Source organism: Malaclemys terrapin, chromosome 2 (genome assembly GCF_027887155.1).
Source record: "Malaclemys terrapin pileata isolate rMalTer1 chromosome 2, rMalTer1.hap1, whole genome shotgun sequence".
NCBI classification, from domain to species: domain Eukaryota; kingdom Metazoa; phylum Chordata; order Testudines; family Emydidae; genus Malaclemys; species Malaclemys terrapin.
In genome coordinates, this window is record NC_071506.1 from 273,927,845 (window position 1) to 273,945,854 (window position 18,010).

The 18,010-nt window shown below is 41.3% G+C and overlaps 1 protein-coding gene across 2 annotated transcripts in view; it reads left to right on the top strand.

Moving 5' to 3' along the window:
• Positions 1-18,010, top strand: part of TTC21A (tetratricopeptide repeat domain 21A) — a 70,389-nt gene that overhangs the window by 42,415 nt on the left and 9,964 nt on the right. For both annotated transcript variants that reach the window (XM_054021234.1, XM_054021233.1), the window contains 8 exons: positions 37-109; positions 313-423; positions 600-738; positions 1,055-1,158; positions 6,505-6,693; positions 11,404-11,514; positions 16,038-16,119; positions 16,611-16,761. In XM_054021234.1, coding sequence (XP_053877209.1) covers positions 37-109; positions 313-423; positions 600-738; positions 1,055-1,158; positions 6,505-6,693; positions 11,404-11,514; positions 16,038-16,119; positions 16,611-16,761 — 960 coding nt within the window. The remainder of the gene's footprint in view (positions 1-36; positions 110-312; positions 424-599; positions 739-1,054; positions 1,159-6,504; positions 6,694-11,403; positions 11,515-16,037; positions 16,120-16,610; positions 16,762-18,010) is intronic.

Below are 18,010 nucleotides of genomic sequence, written 5' to 3' on the forward strand. Positions count from 1 at the left end.
CTTGATTCTAAATGTTGTTGTTGCTTTTTTTTATAGCGAACTGTGTGAACAATTGCCAAGTCCTCATACTAGCCTTCTCTTGGGAGATGCCTACATGAATATTCAAGAGGTTAGTATAAATTTGTTTAATAAACCTGTAGTAATTCAAACAAAAATACATTTAACTGAAAAGCTGGATTTAAATAATAATAATAAATTAATAACTAGCACTTATATAACATACAATAAATGTTGCTGAATCATTGGCAAAAATATTCCTAACTGCTAATGTTACACATAAAAATAACTCTCACTTCTGTCCCTTACTTTTAGCCAGAGAAAGCTGTGGAAGTATACGAAGCAGCTCAAAGAAAGAATCCTTTAGATGCAACACTGGCCAGAAAAATTGGACAAGCATATGTGAAAACTCATCAATATAGCAAGGTCTTAAAAACAAAGGATTTCTTTTATTCGTTGAACATTTAAATCATAAGAACAAAGAAACAAAGAGAAATTATAAAATTGAATAGACGACAGAAGTTATAAATGAATGTTTCATTTTGACCTACTGTAATTCTGTATTTGGGATATTATATTGACATTTTAAAATTTCCTTGTAGGCTGTTAATTATTATGAAGCAGCTCTAAAGATGAGTGAGCAGGACTTCTTGTGCCATGATCTTGCTGAACTCCTCCTCAAACTCAAGAAGTTTAACAAGGCAGAAAGCGTTCTGAATCAAGCTATGGAGCATGACTCTGGTAGCATTATTCATCCTTTCTATTAAGTTTGCTCTGTGGAGTATCGAAGCCTGTGGATCATTTACAATATATAACATTAATTTCTTCATAAATAAGTATTCTAGTTAATTATATTTCTAGACTGAGTACACTTACACAAGCTTTCAATAAATATTTAAATTGCCTTGCATGAGGGCACGCTCCCAGGCCTTGGTTTACACATTTGTGGGTGGCACAAAAATACTTCATTTTGTACTCCAAATATCAATTCTTGTTTCTGATATCCAGAAAAATGTCAGACTCAAGAGGTAACATATTACCATTTTTAATCTTTCAGTTAATGACTTGCCTTCCATGATGAAGGATGTCAAGAGCCTGCTTTTACTAGCAGAGGTTTACAAAAACAATAAAAAAGAAGAAGTGATGGGAACTTTGAACAAGGTAATTCATGAGGTTATACAAGCCATATACAATGCTAGAGATCTTCCCTAATCATTTATCAGTAGAAATAGCTTACGTTCTTCTTTGAGTAGATGCAGCTGTGTATCCCACTTAGGGTGCTGAAGCCAGGCCACTGGCTGCATTGAGGTGGGAGATCACCCTGAAGTCCCCACTTCCCCAAGTACAGGGACTCGGCCATGAGGCTGCACCTGACCCTGACACAGTGCAAGGGCTGAGCCTGCCCCAGAAACACCCTGGGGCCCTGCCTCTCTGCACCAGGTGCAGGTAGGCAGGCTCAGCCCAGCAGGATCCAAGTGTGGAGGGGCTTAGTGTGGGATGAGAGGTTTCTGGGTGGGGCAATCTTGGTGCGGGCAGCTCGGGGAAATCTTGATCCACAGGAGTTGGTTGCAGGGTTCCAGGTGTGGGGGCCGTGGGACTCTTCAGGGGATCCAGGTGAAAGTGGTTGGCGATCAGTGGGGTGGGGGTCCAGGTGTGGGGAGATGGGGATCAATGGGGGGGGTCTGGGTGTGGGGGGCTCAATGGAGTAGGAGTCCAGTGCAGCTGCTTGGGGATCAGTGGGGTGGGGGTCTGGGTGTGGAAGTCTCATCAGAGGGGTCCAGGTGTAGGCAGGTAGGGCTTGTCAGAGTGAGGGTGCGATGGGCCTGCTTAACAGGGAGCCCCAGCTGACGAGGGGACACTGCATGCCAGGCTCCCGCTCTCGCCCCCGCCCCCCCTGATTCCTCTATCCCCTTTTCTTCTCCATCCCCCTCTAACTCCCACATTCCCCTCCCCCTGCCCTATTCCACCCCCGTTCCTTCCCCACTGCCTCTTCCCCTCACCCCCTTCCCTCATTTTCCCCACCCCCTCTTACCCAGCCCCACTGCGGGCACTCACTGTTGCACAGAAAAAAGGAAGGCTCCCAGCACATAGAAGAGGAGCACTACTGGCACTAAGACCCAGGAGGCAGCGTCCTTCAGCTGGGCAGCTCTGCAGTTGAAGAAATGGGGGAGGGCAGTGGCATGTAACCCTGTGTACTCCCCATGCCTCACCTCTGTTTGGGTGGGCAATTCCCCCCCCCCCCAAAATGTGCCCACCATTTGGCCTTCCCCCCACATGGCTGCCCTACCATTTTCTGCAGGGAAGCACAGGAATTCTGTGGGGGCGGGAACGGGTGGGGGGGGGGAGAGAGAAGGTGCGGTTGTCATGTGCGCAGTCACACACAATCCCCCCAGGAGTAAACTACAGCTTGAGGGTGCCTAAGGCTTTTGGGTCACATGGCTGCTTGCATGAAGGTAGTCCAATTTGCCAAGTTACATCTTCACCCGTGCCAAATGTGGCTGAGGACAGTTTATCATCCACCCATCATCCCTTGGACAGTTTGGTCCAGCTCCCTGTGCCGATCCTGGACTCCTTACAGTGGTGGACAGTTCAATGCAATTAATGCCAGGGCATTCCCTTTGTTTGGTCCCCACTAGGACCCAGGAGGCAGCGTTCAGCTGCAGAGTCAGCGGAGCCGAGATGCAGCCTCCTTCAGCTGGGCAGCTCTGCAGTTGCAGAAATGAGGAGGCCTCAGTCTGGGCTCCCTGACTGACTCCTTTCACCCGAGTTGGGAATCAGCACTCCTGGATGCTTTCCCTCTGATTCCAATCATCTTGCAAGTAATCCTCAAGCTGAACCACGCCAAGGTCATCCTCATTGCTCCAGCGTGGCTGAAAAAATGTCGATTCTCCAACCTTCTGGTATTATCAGTTCGGCCTCCCACATCTCTTCCTCTTCATCCAGATCTCCCTACTCAGCGTCATGGTCAGATCTTGCATTCTGCCTTCGGTTCTCCTGCTTTGTGGATGCTCCATGATTAAATGCGGTGGAGGAACAACATTTTGGAGGCTGTTCGATGAGTTTTACTTTACAATAGGAAACCCGCTACCACATTGACCCATTTGGCGAAATAGGAATGTTTTCAGTGTGCTCATTGTCTGGCAGGGTTCAACCTGCCAGACAATGTTAGGAATCAAACAGGATGTTAGGAATAATTAAAAAGGGGATAAAGAATAAGACTGAGAATATATTATTGCCCTTATATAAATCGATGGTACGCCCTCATCTCAAATACTGCGTACAGATGTGGTCTTCTCATCTCAAAAAAGATATACTGGCACTAGAAAAGGTTCAGAAAAGGGCAACTAAAATGATTAAGGGTTTGGAACGGGTCCCATATGAGGAGAGATTAAAGAGGCTAGGACTCTTCAGCTTGGAAAAGAGGAGACTAAGGGGGGATATGATAGAGGTATATAAAATCATGAGTGATGTGGAGAAAGTGGATAAGGAAAAGTTATTTACTTATTCCCATAATACAAGAACTAGGGGTCATCAAATGAAATTAATAGGCAGCAGATTTAAAACAAATAAAAGGAAGTTCTTCTTCACGCAGCGCACAGTCAACCTGTGGAACTCCTTGCCTGAGGAGGTTGTGAAGGCTAGGACTATAACAGGGTTTAAAAGAGAACTGGATAAATTCATGGTGGTTAAGTCCATTAATGGCTATTAGTCAGGACAGTTAAGGAATGGTGTCCCTAGCCTCTGTCTGTCAGAGGGTAGAGATGGATGGCAGGAGAGAGATCACTTGATCATTACCTGTTAAGTTCACTCCCTCTGGGGCACCTGGCATTGGCCACTGTCGGTAGACAGGATACTGGGCTAGATGGACCTTTGGTCTGACCCGGTACAGCCTCTCTTATGTTCAATGTTAACTGGTATTCAGGACATCTTGGGGTACTTGTTGCACCTTCAGGTCTTGCACTCAGTTTGTTGAAGGTCCACCTGGCTAAGATTTTGGCATTTCATCTGCTCATCCAGGGGAGGTTGATATTTTTGAACGCCATGGTAGCAAAGTTCTTGAAAGGAGTCTTTGTCTCCACACACCAGTGAGAGAACTGGTTGCTTTGTGGGATCTCAATATGATTTTAGCAGCTCTGATGGGACCTCCATTCGAGTCTTTGGCATTTTTTTCTTTTCCTCTTCTATATAAAAAGACTGTCTTCCTGCTGGCTTTGACATACCATTGCAGGCTTTGATGGCAGAGCCTCCTTATATGCAATTCTCTAAAGACAACATGACCTTGTAGCCACACCCTAAGTTTTTATCTAAAGTGATGTCTTAATTACACCACAACCAGGCAGTGTATCTAGCGGAGTTCTGTCCTAAGTTGCATTCAACCCTGAAGGAGGAACGTCTTCATTCGCTGGATGTCTGGCGCTGCCTCACCTTTTACCTGGACAGGACTAAACCATTTCGTACTTCACCTCTTCTGTCTGTGTTGTATGCAAACCAGATGAAGGGACAGACAATCTCTTTCCAGACGGTCTCCAGGTGGATAACTTCCTGCATCAAGACTGCATATGAAATAGCATGAGCAATGCCCCTCAAAGGGTACAAGCTCACTCTACAAGGACACAGGCTACATTGATGGTATTTTTAAGTGATGTGTCAGTATTGGACATTTGAAGAGCCACCACTTAGTCATCTGTGCATACGTTTACCAAGCATTATGTCATTACTGCAGCATCCAGAGCAGATGTGAACTTTGGTAAAGCAGTTCTGCAGTCCTTGTTTAAGTAGACTCTGGGCCCCATCTCCTTCAGGTACTGCTTGTGAGTCGCCTAAGTGGAATACATGACAAATTACTCAAAGAAAAAAACAATTACTTACTGTAACTGTGGTTCTTTAACATGTGATGCAAATGTGTATTTAGCGTGACCAGATGTCCCGATTTTATAGGGACAGTCCCGATTTGGGGGTCTTTCTTATATAGGCTCCTATTACCCCCCCACCCCCGTCCCGATTTTTCACACTTGCTGTCTGGTTACCCTACGTGTATTCCACAATCCAATCCATCTGAATCAGGGTCTATACTCTTGAAATCCGGTGCAAAGGAATTGAGGGGGCTGGGACTTGCCACCTCATATAGCCAGGGGAAGGGTTATGGCCACAAGGCACAAGCACTGCCTTCCTACAGGTACTGCCAGGCAAAATTCTCTGGTTCCAGTGTGCTAGGCAAATGCACACCTAAGTGGAATACATGTCTGCATCACATCTCAAAGAACCACAGTTACAGCAACTAACCATTTCTTCCAAGGTTTTATTTTTTTTCCCCCCACAGACATGTTGAACATTTGCAACTTCCATTGACTGTACCCAGAGTTGTAGTGCTCAGTTCTTCTGAAAACCAGGCCCTCATTGTGTAGCTCAAATTATTCACTATACACTTCAGTAAATATGGAATTTTGCTATGGGCCTTGGATATATTCATTAGCTCCTTTTTTGAGCCTTGTCCTAATTAGTATTTATGTTCTAATACCTCCCAGTTCTTAAGGATTCTACCACTACATTTTAGGTAGGCAGGTAATTGTAATTTTATTATCACAGGCTATAAGGGATGGAATACATTGCCCCTTCCCTACTCTGCCATCTCTTAAACATAGGATAATAGGGAAAATTCTTTGCTGGTATAACACAGAGAATTTGGCCCAATATTTTCCCCCATTATCAGCCCCATATTGAAAATCTTTTCCCATAACCTTATTTCTATATATGATTCCCTCTATTTGTCTGTTTTCTTTAGGTGGCTTTATTATATTGTTGTGTACTTATAATATTTTAAAAAGTTATTGTGAGTTATTAGGCAGTGCCCTGAGCACCTTGGCATGATCAGTGGGTCTAAAATTAATGGGGGATCTCCACTTATTCAGTGAATCCACCATAAAGAATCATTATCTCAATTATCATTAAATGGTGTTCTTATGATATATTATGTTGAAGAAAAATGTGTTCATCAAACCTACAGCTAGAATCATTTGGTACTACAAGTATAGGCCGTTGGTAAAATTCACCCCTGTGCTGAGGGACAGCACAGGCCTATCCCCCACTTAGATCCCACTGATTTTGTGCTGCCTTTCTAAACATGGATGAATTTCATCCCTTAAGAATATTCACCTGTTACATGGTAAAAGAGAAGATGCACGAAGCCATTGCCTACAGTAGTTAATTGTATGCACCAGAAAATGAAAAGTCTAAGAAACAGGTGTAATTTAACCAACTAACATAAACTCCAATATTGCAAAATATTAAGATGACCTAATTACCTTAAAAAAAAAAGTAGCTTCAGAGAATGAAATGGAAATTGGATTTACAATATAACAAAAACCTTTTTGAAACATCTTAAGTAATTTAGCATGTATAAATTTTAGACCTCCGTCTGCCCAACAAAATTATGAAAAACTTTTAAAATAGTGACTCCATTACTGTTTGAGTTATAATTTCTCTTCGTATATTTGTTTATTCCATAAGGCCTGTGACATACAGTTGAGAATACTGAAGCGTATCCCTCTGGAACAACCTGAATTGATCCCTTCTCAGAAGCAGTTGACATCATTGATCTGTGTACAGTTTGCAGAGCAATACCTAATTGAGAAAGAGTATTTACAAGCTGTTAAATGGTATAAAGATGCACTATGTTATACTCAGACAGATAGTAAAGTAAGTATTGTCTTAAATCCAAGTCAGTATCTGTTCAACAATACTTTAAGTGCACATTAAGCTGGAAAAATAGTTATGTTAGCCACTTTGTTATTTAAGGGGTATGATGAAAATATGTTTAAATATTTAGAATATAAAAAGTACTGAGAGTGAATTCTTAAACTTGCATTTCAGCAGAACAGCAACCAGAAAAAAATAAATACATGCAAGAAGGAAATATTAGTCCAGGCTTTTATTAGTACTTTTTCATTTATTTATTTTATAAAATTCATCCAGTTACCAAAAAACATGGAGCATATGTACAATAAAACAACAACAAAAAAAACATTGTTTAAGAGAAATTAAATGACAACTGCTACCTCCAGAAAAAAAAGCCTTTTCCTATTATACATTTTCTTAAACTTCTGAAGCACGTTTCTATTCACAACAAAGAAAGGGCCCAGCCCTATAAGATTTACATATGCAAAAGGGCTTTAAACTAGGTTCGACGGGGACAGGTGAGCAAAGCCCACAGGTAAGTGGGGAACATGGAGACCGGGGAGATGGGTCGGAAACGAGAGGGAGTGTGGGCTATATTGGCAGAGAGAAAGGAGAGTCGGGACAAAACTGGGAGGAAAGATCAAACCAGTATCTTAGATGCCTATATACAAATGCGAGAAGTATGGGGAATAAGCAGGAAGAACTGGAAGTGCTAATAAATAAATACAACTATGACATTGTTGGCATCACTGAAACTTGGTGGGATAATACACATGATTGGAATGTTGGTGTGGATGGGTACAGCTTGCTCAGGAAGGATAGACAGGGGAAAAAGGGAGGAGGTGTTGCCTTATATATTAAAAATGTACACACTTGGACTGAGGTAGAGATGGACATAGGAGACGGAAGTGTTGAGAGTCTCTGGGTTAGGCTAAAAGGGGCAAAAAACAAGGGAGATGTCATGCTAGGCGTCTACTACAGGCCACCTAACCAGGTGGAAGAGGTGGATGAGGCTTTTTTCAAGCAACTAACAAAATCATCCAAAGCCCAAGATTTGGTGGTGATGGGGGACTTCAACTATCCGGATATATGTTGGGAAAATAACACAGCGGGGCACAGACTATCCAACAAATTCTTGGACTGCATTGGAGACAACTTTTTATTTCAGAAGGTTGAAAAAGCTACTGGGGGGAAGCTGTTCTAGACTTGATTTTAACAAATAGGGAGGAACTCGTTGAGAATGTGAAAGTAGAAGGCAGCCTGCGTGAAAGTGATCATGAAATCATAGAGTTTGCAATTCTAAGGAAGGGTAGAAGGGAGAACAGCAAAATAGAGACAATAGATTTCAGGAAGGCAGATTTTGGGAAGCTCAGAGAGCTGATAGGTAAGGTCCCATGGGAATCAAGACTGAGGGGAAAAACAACTGAGGAGAGTTGGCAGTTTTTCAAAGGGACACTATTAAGGGCCCAAAAGCAAGCTATTCCGCTGGTTAGGAAAGATAGAAAATGTGGCAAAAGACCACCTTGGCTTAACCACGAGATCTTGCACGATCTAAAAAATAAAAAGGAGTCATATAAAAAATGGAAACTAGGACAGATTACAAAGGATGAATATAGGCAAACAACACAGGAATGCAGGGGCAAGATTAGAAAGGCAAAGGCACAAAATGAGCTCAAACTAGCTACGGGAATAAAAGGAAACAAGAAGACTTTTTATCAATACATTAGAAGCAAGAGGAAGACCAAAGACAGGGTAGGCCCATTGCTTAGTGAAGAGGGAGAAACAGTAACAGGAAACTTGGAAATGGCAGAGATGCTTAATGACTTCTTTGTTTCGGTCTTCACCGAGAAGTCTGAAGGAATGCCTAACATAGTGAATACTAATGGGAAGGGGGTAGGTTTAGCGGATAAAATAAAAAAACGAACAAGTTAAAAATCACTTAGAAAAGTTAGATGCCTGCAAGTCACCCGGGCCTGATGAAATGCATCCTAGAATACTCAAGGAGCTAATAGAGGAGGTATCTGAGCCTCTAGCTATTATCTTTGGAAAGTCATGGGAGACGGGAGAGATTCCAGAAGACTGGAAAAGGGCAAATATAGTGCCCATCTATAAAAAGGGAAATAAAAACAACCCAGGAAACTACAGACCAGTTAGTTTAACTTCTGTGCCAGGGAAGATAATGGAGCAAGTAATTAAGGAAATCATCTGCAAACACTTGGAAGGTGGTAAGGTGATAGGGAACAGCCAGCATGGATTTGTGAAGAACAGATCATGTCAAACCAATCTGATAGCTTTCTTTGATAGGATAACGAGCCTTGTGGATAAGGGTGAAGCGATGGATGTGGTATACCTAGACTTTAGTAAGGCATTTGATACGGTCTTGCATGATATTCTTATCGATAAACTAGGCAAATACAAATTAGATGGGGCTTCTATAAGGTGGGTGCATAACTGGCTGGATAACCGTACTCAGAGAGTTGTTATTAATGGTTCCCAATCCTGCTGGAAAGGCGTAACGAGTGGGGTACCGCAGGGGTCTGTTTTGGGACCGGCTTTGTTCAATATCTTCATCAACGACTTAGATATTGGCATAGAAAGTACGCTTATTAAGTTTGTGGTGATACCAAACTGGGAGGGATTGCAACTACTTTGGAGGACAGGGTCATAATTCAAAATGATCTGGACAAATTGGAGAAATGGTCTGAGTTAAACAGGATGAAGTTTAACAAAGACAAATGCAAAGTGCTCCACTTAGGAAGGAAAAATCAATTTCACACATACAGAATGGGAAAAGACTGTCTAGGAAGGAGTACGGCAGAAAGGGATCTAGGGGTTATAGTGGACCACAAGCTAAATATGAGTCAACAGTGTGATGCTGTTGCAAAAAAAGCAAACATGATTCTGGGATGCATTAACAGGTGTGTTGTGAGCAAGACACGAGAAGTCATTCTTCCGCTCTACTCTGCTCTGGTTAGGCCTCAGCTGGAGTATTGTGTCCAGTTCTGGGCGCCGCATTTTAAAAAAGATGTGGAGAAATTGGAAAGGGTCCAAAGAAGAGCAACAAGAATGATTAAAGGTCTTGAGAACATGACCTATGAAGGAAGGCTGAAAGAATTGGGTTTGTTTAGTTTGGAAAAGAGAAGACTGAGAGGGGACATGATAGCAGTTTTCAGGTATCTAAAAGGGTGTCATAAGGAGGAGGGAGAGAACTTGTTCACCTTAGCCTCTAAGGATAGAACCAGAAACAATGGGTTTAAACTGCAGCAAGGGAGGTCTAGGTTGGACATTAGGAAAAAGTTCCTAACTGTCAGGGTGGTTAAACACTGGAACAAATTGCCTAGGGAGGTTGTGGAATCTCCGTCTCTGGAGATATTTAAGAGTAGGTTAGATAAATGTCTATCAGGGATGGTCTAGACAGTATTTGGTCCTGCCATGCGGGCAGGGGACTGGACTCGATGACCTCTCGAGGTCCCTTCCAGTCCTAGAATCTATGAAAAACTCCCACTACAATTTTGGGGGTTAGATTCTCAGGTCCACTAAGCAGTACAACATGGCCTTGAATATGATGGAGATATCCTATCTCCTAGAACTGGAAGGGACCTTGAAATGTCATTGAGTCCAGCCCCTTGCCTTCACTAGCAGGACCAAGTACTGATTTTGCCCCAGATCCCTAAGTGGCCTCCTCAAGGATTGAACTCACAACTCTGGGTTTAGCAGGCCAATGCTCAAACCACTGAACTATCCCTCCCACCTGTGCATGCAGAACCTCAATTGAAGTCCATGTGAATTTTGCCAAGTTAGATGCTAATGTTCCCTTTCTGCAAGAAGTGTGCAGTGATGAGCACAACTTTGGGATGCTGTACACTCTCAACTTCATAGTTTCATAGATTTCGGGGCCAGAAAGGACCACTGTTGTCATCTAGTCTGACCTCCTGTATAATACAGACCATAGAACTTCCCTTCAATAATTCCTAGAGCAGATCTCTTAGGAAAAACATCCAATCTTGTTTAAAAATTGCCAGTGAGAGAATCTACCATGACCCTTGGTAAATTATTCCAATGATTAACTACTCTCATTGTTAAAAATGTGTACCTTATTTCCAGTCTGAATTTGCCTAGCTTCAGCTTCCAACTGTTGGATCATGTTAGACCTTTCTCTGCTACATTGAAAAGACAATTATCAAATATTTGTTCCCCAGTTAGGTTCTTATAGACTGTAATCAAGTCACCTCTTAGCCTTCTTCTCTTTGTCACCCCTTCAACTGACTTCACTGGGACCTGATGGCACTCAGGCATGTCACAAGATCAAGCATCTGCAACTTCCATTTAAATGAGAACATGCATGTTTTCCTGGCGTAAATCACACATTTCCAAAGATTACATGGCATGTACTGTGACTTTTCTGTAACTGTTTTGCCCCGGATCAACTGGAGCTGTTTATTTCTAAGAGAAATAATGCTATACCCATAATTTGGGACAATTAAAACTAGACAAGACAAAAGCACTGAAGAGCATACTGGTCTTTGGAGCATTCTGCTTTGTCAGGAGGATGGCATAAATGTTGTTATGGGACAAATTTATCCCTGAGATCACTTTGCTGAAAATTTTTTCCATCTCTAACCTCTGAGATAGGATTCTGAATCAAGAAAGAAAAAAAAATATGACTCAATATCAATTACACTGATCACTGAAATATTTCCCTTCTTTAATTACTTGTTCTTATTCTCCCAGGTACTAGTGCAGTTGGCTCGTCTTTATTTGACGCAAGGAGATATCGTGTCATGTGAACATCATTGTGCTCTGCTTCTTCAAGATGACAATTGCAATGAAATTGCAACAATGGTATAAATGGGTAATATTTAATCATCTATAGACCAGATTAGAATAGCCTAAAAATTGAAAATAATTCTTTAAAGACATTCCTCTGTGTATTGGCATAATATGTCTTATGTCCAAGAAGCTACACGGCAATAGATAGCAAAATAGGTTGCACCTACTAAAGAAACGTTTTCCATGAAGAATCAGAGGAAAGGGAGGTAAGGGGAAAGTGAAAGGCAAATGTATACCTCCCAATCTCCATAAGCGCAGAAAAAACATTAAGCATATACTTACCTATGAGTAATGGAAAAGTGTTTGCTTTTTTGAGGGTAATCTTATACTTCTATCAATTTAGCCCAGGGCAAAGTTTCTCTGATTTGCAGTTCAGTCCATGTTTCACATGGCACCAAATGTCATGTCAGTGTTTATTGCATATAAGTGAGATACATGGCTTGTTTACATTGAGGATGAATGTGCTATAGCAGTTGTGATTTCTAAAGGGCACTAATGTGTTGCACATGAAGTGGTCCGTGTATACCCTGCTGGTGCACACTAAAGGTTCCCTAGTGTGCTTTAATGCAGTACTGTTTCAAACAGCACTACGTTACTATGCACCAGCAGGGTCTACACCGATCGATTCATGTGAGCACTTTAGTGTGGCCGAGATACCACACCCCTGTAGAGCCCATTGCCCCACCAGGTAGACAAGCCCCGAGTCAGTAGATGAAATGGGACACCTGAAAATGAGTTTGGATCCCCTCCAACAGTGCAGTTTACTACATGATAAGTCTGTACGGTTATTACTTGTTTCGTTATGCCTTTTAATTTGTAATGTTGAAAGATACCCTTTGATATTATTCAAAATAACAGTTCAAGAAAAACAAAGCCAGCAGCAAACAGTCAGGTAAATATTCACCCTTCTTCTACCCTTTTTCTTTCTACCTTTCCCTATCCCATTCATTTTCAGCCTTCTTCAACTCTGCCAGCTTTATAGGTTTTCTCTGAAACTCAAAACACTTGAATGTGGGATTCAATCTAGAATAGCAAGTGTGACAAAGTTCCTCCTCTATCTTGGTGGGTCCTGCGTGTATTGGCAGATTTTCTTGCCTCACAGATTCACCATGTGGGTTGGGGAACAGCCCAGAGACCTTCCCCTCTGGGAGAACCCACAGTCCAGGTCAATTGGGAGGTTTGGGGGGAACCTGTAGAGCCCGCCCTCTACTCCGGGTTCCAGCCCAGGGCCCTGTGGACTGCAGCTGTCTATAGTGCCTCCTGTAACAGCTGCATGACAGCTACAACTCCCTGGGCTACTTCCCCATGGCCTCCTCTAAACACCTTCCTTATTCTCACCACAGGACCTTCCTCCTGGTGTCTGATAACGCTTGTGCACCTCAATCCTCCAGCAGCACACCCTCTCACTCTCAGCTCCTTACACCTCTTGCTCCCAGCTCCTCACACTCCCACCACAAACTGAAGTGAGCTCCTTTTTAAAACCCAGGTGCCCTGATTAGCCTGCCTTAATTGATTCTAGAAGCTTCTTCTTAATTGGCTCCTGGTGTCCTAATTAGCCTGCCTGCCTTAACTGGTTCTAGCAGGTTCCTGATTACTCTAGTGCAGCCCCTGCTTTGGTCACTCAGGGAACAGAAAACTACTCATCCAGTGACCAGTATATTTGCCCTCTACCAGACTCCTGTACCCCACTGGTCTGGGTCTGTCACACAGGGTATACCTTATTACTGAAGTGTATGTTTTAGCCATGTGACGGATCAATCAGTGCAGTAACTTGTACCAGGAATAACTCGCTTGAAGAATTCAGTCCCAACACAGGCACTGATCCCCTAAACACATACACATGTGAGTTACCTTAATGGAAGTTTTCTTTGAATTAAGTATAACAATGAATAATACAGTAGTAAAGTAGCCATTGTGTTATTTATTTCAATGTTAAATTCAGGAGTTTTGTATTGGCTCCCATTACATTTATTACACTTCATTTAGTATGCTGAAGATTTTCATTGTGGTAATACCAAACTGCATGGTGGAAGCTGTCTCTGATGAAGCTGGAGATTTTGGCAGCTTGGGAGGGGACAGCTGGGCATTTGGGCTCCTGGAGAGGCAGCTTGGGGCAGGGGGATAAGAACATAAGAACAGCCATACTGAGTCAGACCAATGGTCCATCTAGCCCGGTATCCTGTCTTCTGACAATGGCTAGTGCTAGGAGCTTCAGAGAGAATAAAGAGAACAGGACAATTTCAAGTGATCCATCCCCAGTCAGCCAGTCCCAGCTCGTGGAAGTCATTAGGGACACCCGGAGCATGGGGTTATGTCCCTAATAGCCATTGATGGACCTATCCTCAATGAATTTATCTAATTATTTTTGGTATCCAGTTATATTTTTGGCCTTCACAACATCTCATTGCACAAGTTCCACAGGATGAATGTGCATTGTGTGAAGAAGTAATTCCTTTTATTTGTTTTAAACCTGCTACTTATTAATTTCATTGGGTGACCCCTGGTTCTTGTGTTATATGAAGTGGTAAATAACACTTCTCCATTCACTTTCTCTGCACCATTCATGATTTTATAGACCTCTGTCGTATCTCCCCTTAGTTGTCTCTTTTCTAAACTGAACAGTTTCAGTCGTTTTAATCTCTCCTCATATGGAAGTTGTTCCATACCCCTAATAATTTCTGTTGCCCCTCTCTGTACCTTTTCCAATTCTAATACATCTTTTTAAAGATGGGGCAACCAGAACTGCATTCAGAATACAAGTTTGGGCATGCCATGGATTTATATAGTGGCATTATATTTTCTGTGTTATCTATTCCTTTCCTAATGGTTCCTAACATTCTGTTATTTGTTATTGGTTTTTTTTTGACTGCCACTGCATATTGAACAGATGTTTTCAGAGAACTATCCATGATGACTCCAATATGTCTTTCTTGAGTGGTAACAGCTAATTTAGACCCCATCATTTTGTATGTTTAGTAGGGATTTTTTCCCCATGTGCATTACTTTGCACTTATCAACATTGAATTTCATCTGCCAATTTATTGCCCAGCCACCCAGTTTAATGAGCTCCCTCTGTAGCTCTTCACATTTAGTTTTGGACTTAACTATCTTGAGTAATTTTGTATCATCTGCAAATTTTGCCACCTCACTGTTCACCCCCTTTTCCAGATAATTTATGAATATGTTGAACAGTACAGGTCCCAGGACAGATCCTTGGGAGACCCTGCTCTAATGATCTTTGGGTTCATTAAATAACAAACCAGTCAATGAAAAAGGAATTAAACTTTAATAAAACAATCTGGAGAGCATCTCTGGTGAACTGCTGCACACATCCATGCGATATTCCCAACCCCCGCCTTCAGGGCACATCTCTAAATTACGGAGCATTTCTAAATTATTATCTTCTACAAACATATCTCTACGCCTATTATTTACCTCTCTCCACTGTGAAAACCGACCATTTATTCCTACCCTTTCTTTTAACCAGCTGCTGATCCATGAGAGGGTCTTTGCTCTTAACTATGACTGCTTAGTTTTCTTAAGCACCATCGGTGAGGGACCTTGTCAAAGGCTTTCTGAATGTCCAAGTAGACTATCTCAACTGTATCACCTTTGTTCACATGCTTGTACTAGATTGGTGATGCATGGTTTGCATTTACAAAAGCTGCGTTGACTCTTCTCCAATATATTGTGTTCAACTATGTGTCTGATCATTTTGTTCTTTATTGTAGTTTCAACCAGTTTGCCTGGTACTTAAGTTAGGCTCACCGACCTGTAATTGCTAGGATCGCCTCTCGAGCCTTTTTTTAAAAATCAGCATTACATTATCTCTCTTTCAATCATCTTGTACAGAGGCTGATTTAAGCAGTAGGTTACACACCACAGTTAGCAGATCTGAAATTTCATATTGGATAAGCATGTCAGGACATATTTCTGCTAAAATGACCAGCAGCAAAATAGCTAACAGCCTTGACAATGAAATGATCTTATTTATATTTCAGAGTTAACACAACCTATTTAAATGAAGGGGGCTGTTCACATCTCTCAAAACTAATGTCTCATGCTTGTCTGCAACTCAGAAAGGTAGCATTATATAAGTTTACACTTGGTTTGTTTTCTAAATTATTTCAGCAACCATAATTATTAGAAATATTTTTTTTAACGGAAAGCTTTGATTTTGGAGCATAATTCTTTAGTAAGGGATGAATTCTATGGCAAATTGCACAGCTGCAGAATCACAGAATTCACAGGGCCCTTGAAGTACAAATGAGAGAATTGGGCCCAAATCCAACAAGAGGCAACATCTGGTCTTTACATTCGAGTGTCCATCTGAATAGTGCATAGTTATTTTATTGCATATTTCATATTTTCATTTGGAACATTGTTTAATGCTAGTTCATGCTCAGCTATTTCTTAAACATTTCCTTTTTTGGTTGTCAGGAATATTCTCAGAAGGGTAAAATAACTTTTACATTTCTGGTTCTTTTCAAGGAATTCAACTCACTTTTAATGTAGTTTTTTTTCTGCTCTGTTAGATGATGGCAGACCTCATGTTCAGAAAACAGAAGTATGAACAAGCTATAAATCTTTACCAAAATGTTCTGGATAAAGCACCAGGTATCTTCTATTAAATAAGCTGGAGTTTTTTCAGATTTACCCTATTTTTAAAAGACTAATTAATGAAAATATGTGACAACTCTGTTGTCTTAATTTCATCTTCAAGACTTCCAAGTAGCATGTTCTATTTATTACAAGGAGCTTCTATAGTCCCACAACACTGAAAGGAACAAGATGAATGGGTCTGAAGCTTTGGGATGGAGACTTTGCCTTGGCACTTCAAAAGAACAGGAAAAGTTGGTGGGGACTGGGTTCTCTTGTGTCTTTGGAGCTCTGCCATTTTCCCTTTTGAAAGCCTTAGTCTCTTCCCAGCTTTGAATCCTCTAGGCAGCATTGCAATACCCGACTGATAACTGCCTACAGCAAAACATGGCCTTTTTTCACATTTTAAATTAAAATGTAAGCTTAACATGAATTCAGATAGACTGAGTTTTTTCAATACAAAGATAAAGTTTACTTTCTTACGTTGTTACATTGTTATGTCATTTTAGATAACTTCTCGGTAATGGAAAGGTTAATAGATTTGCTAAGAAGAAGTGGTAAGCTTGATAAAGCTACATATTTCTTTGAAATGGCTAAGAAAAAGTCAACTCGAGTACTCTTGGAGCCTGGTTATAACTACTGCAAAGGACTTTACTGCTGGTAATTTATACTGAGTAGTTTTTAGCAATGTTATAGATACCTTGATGAGTAAGGCTATGCAACCCCTGTATAGCTTACGTGTCCTGTTTCAGGTTCATTTTGGGAACTGAGCCTTGCAATTTGGTTTGCAAGACCTGGAAATAAACCAGCGTCTCAGGTTTGCTGGGAAGTTAAAGTTCTAATACAAATTCAATTTTCTACTGGGCTCAAGGCTTTTTGTGGGAGAGGGCAATGTTGTTAATAGAAAAAAGAAACTCAGGTGAATATAGGAAAGTAATGGGTGGTGTGTAAGAACCTGAATAGAACAGAACAAACTCAGTTGACTTGAATATATCAAACTCCATACAAGAGAGTTGAAGTTTGATTGTAAATATTTCACCTGGCTCTAAAATCAAGGAGTGAAATCTGGCCCCTTTGAAGTGAATGACAGAAGTCCTGTAGACTTCAGTGAGGCCAGGATTTAATCCAAGATATTTGGATGTAATATGTTAAACTTCATGTTATGAGGGTCAAATAATGAAGAATAGTTTCTGCTTTATATAACACCTTTTTTTTTGGGAATCTCAAAGCACTTTCCAAACATATGAGCCCCACAAAGCACCTCAGGTAGATATTTTACCTGTTTCACAGATTGATAAATCAAAGCTGCAGTTAGCCTACCTTAATGAAGCCTTGAAGTCTGTCTCTGCTTGAAAATGTGACTCTAAAAATGGCATTGCTGGGTTCCATATATACTATGTTTCAGTGATTCAAGTATCAAACTAGGACAAGTCAAAAGATGTTTTTCTACTAACTGTTAGCCCTGCAGACTTAATCTGGGATCTGACCGATCAAGCTGGGTTCTTTCCTTCTCATGAATAATAAAGGTTCCATAGGCCAAAATGTTCCTTGTTCTCATTTGTGAAAATGTACTGTATTCAAATTATACCCTTAGTAATATGTGTGCATCCTGATTATCAGAAGGGGGTTCCACAGGTGTAATTGATTGGAACTTAACAAATGAGTTTGTTGATGATGCACAAGTTGGAATACAATGCACAACTCACTTACTCTTAGCTGTGATGGCTTTGCGGTGCTAAAAGGAAAAAAGGAATAAAAATATTTATTCTGTAGATATCGTCTGTGCAGGATTTTCAGTTCCTGGGTCTTGGCTTCTTAACATGATTGTGGTGGAACTTACCTACCTCTCAAGATTTTTTGACCATCATGGACAGCAGTAACAGGATAGGGCATGAGCCAGGGCCCCTAC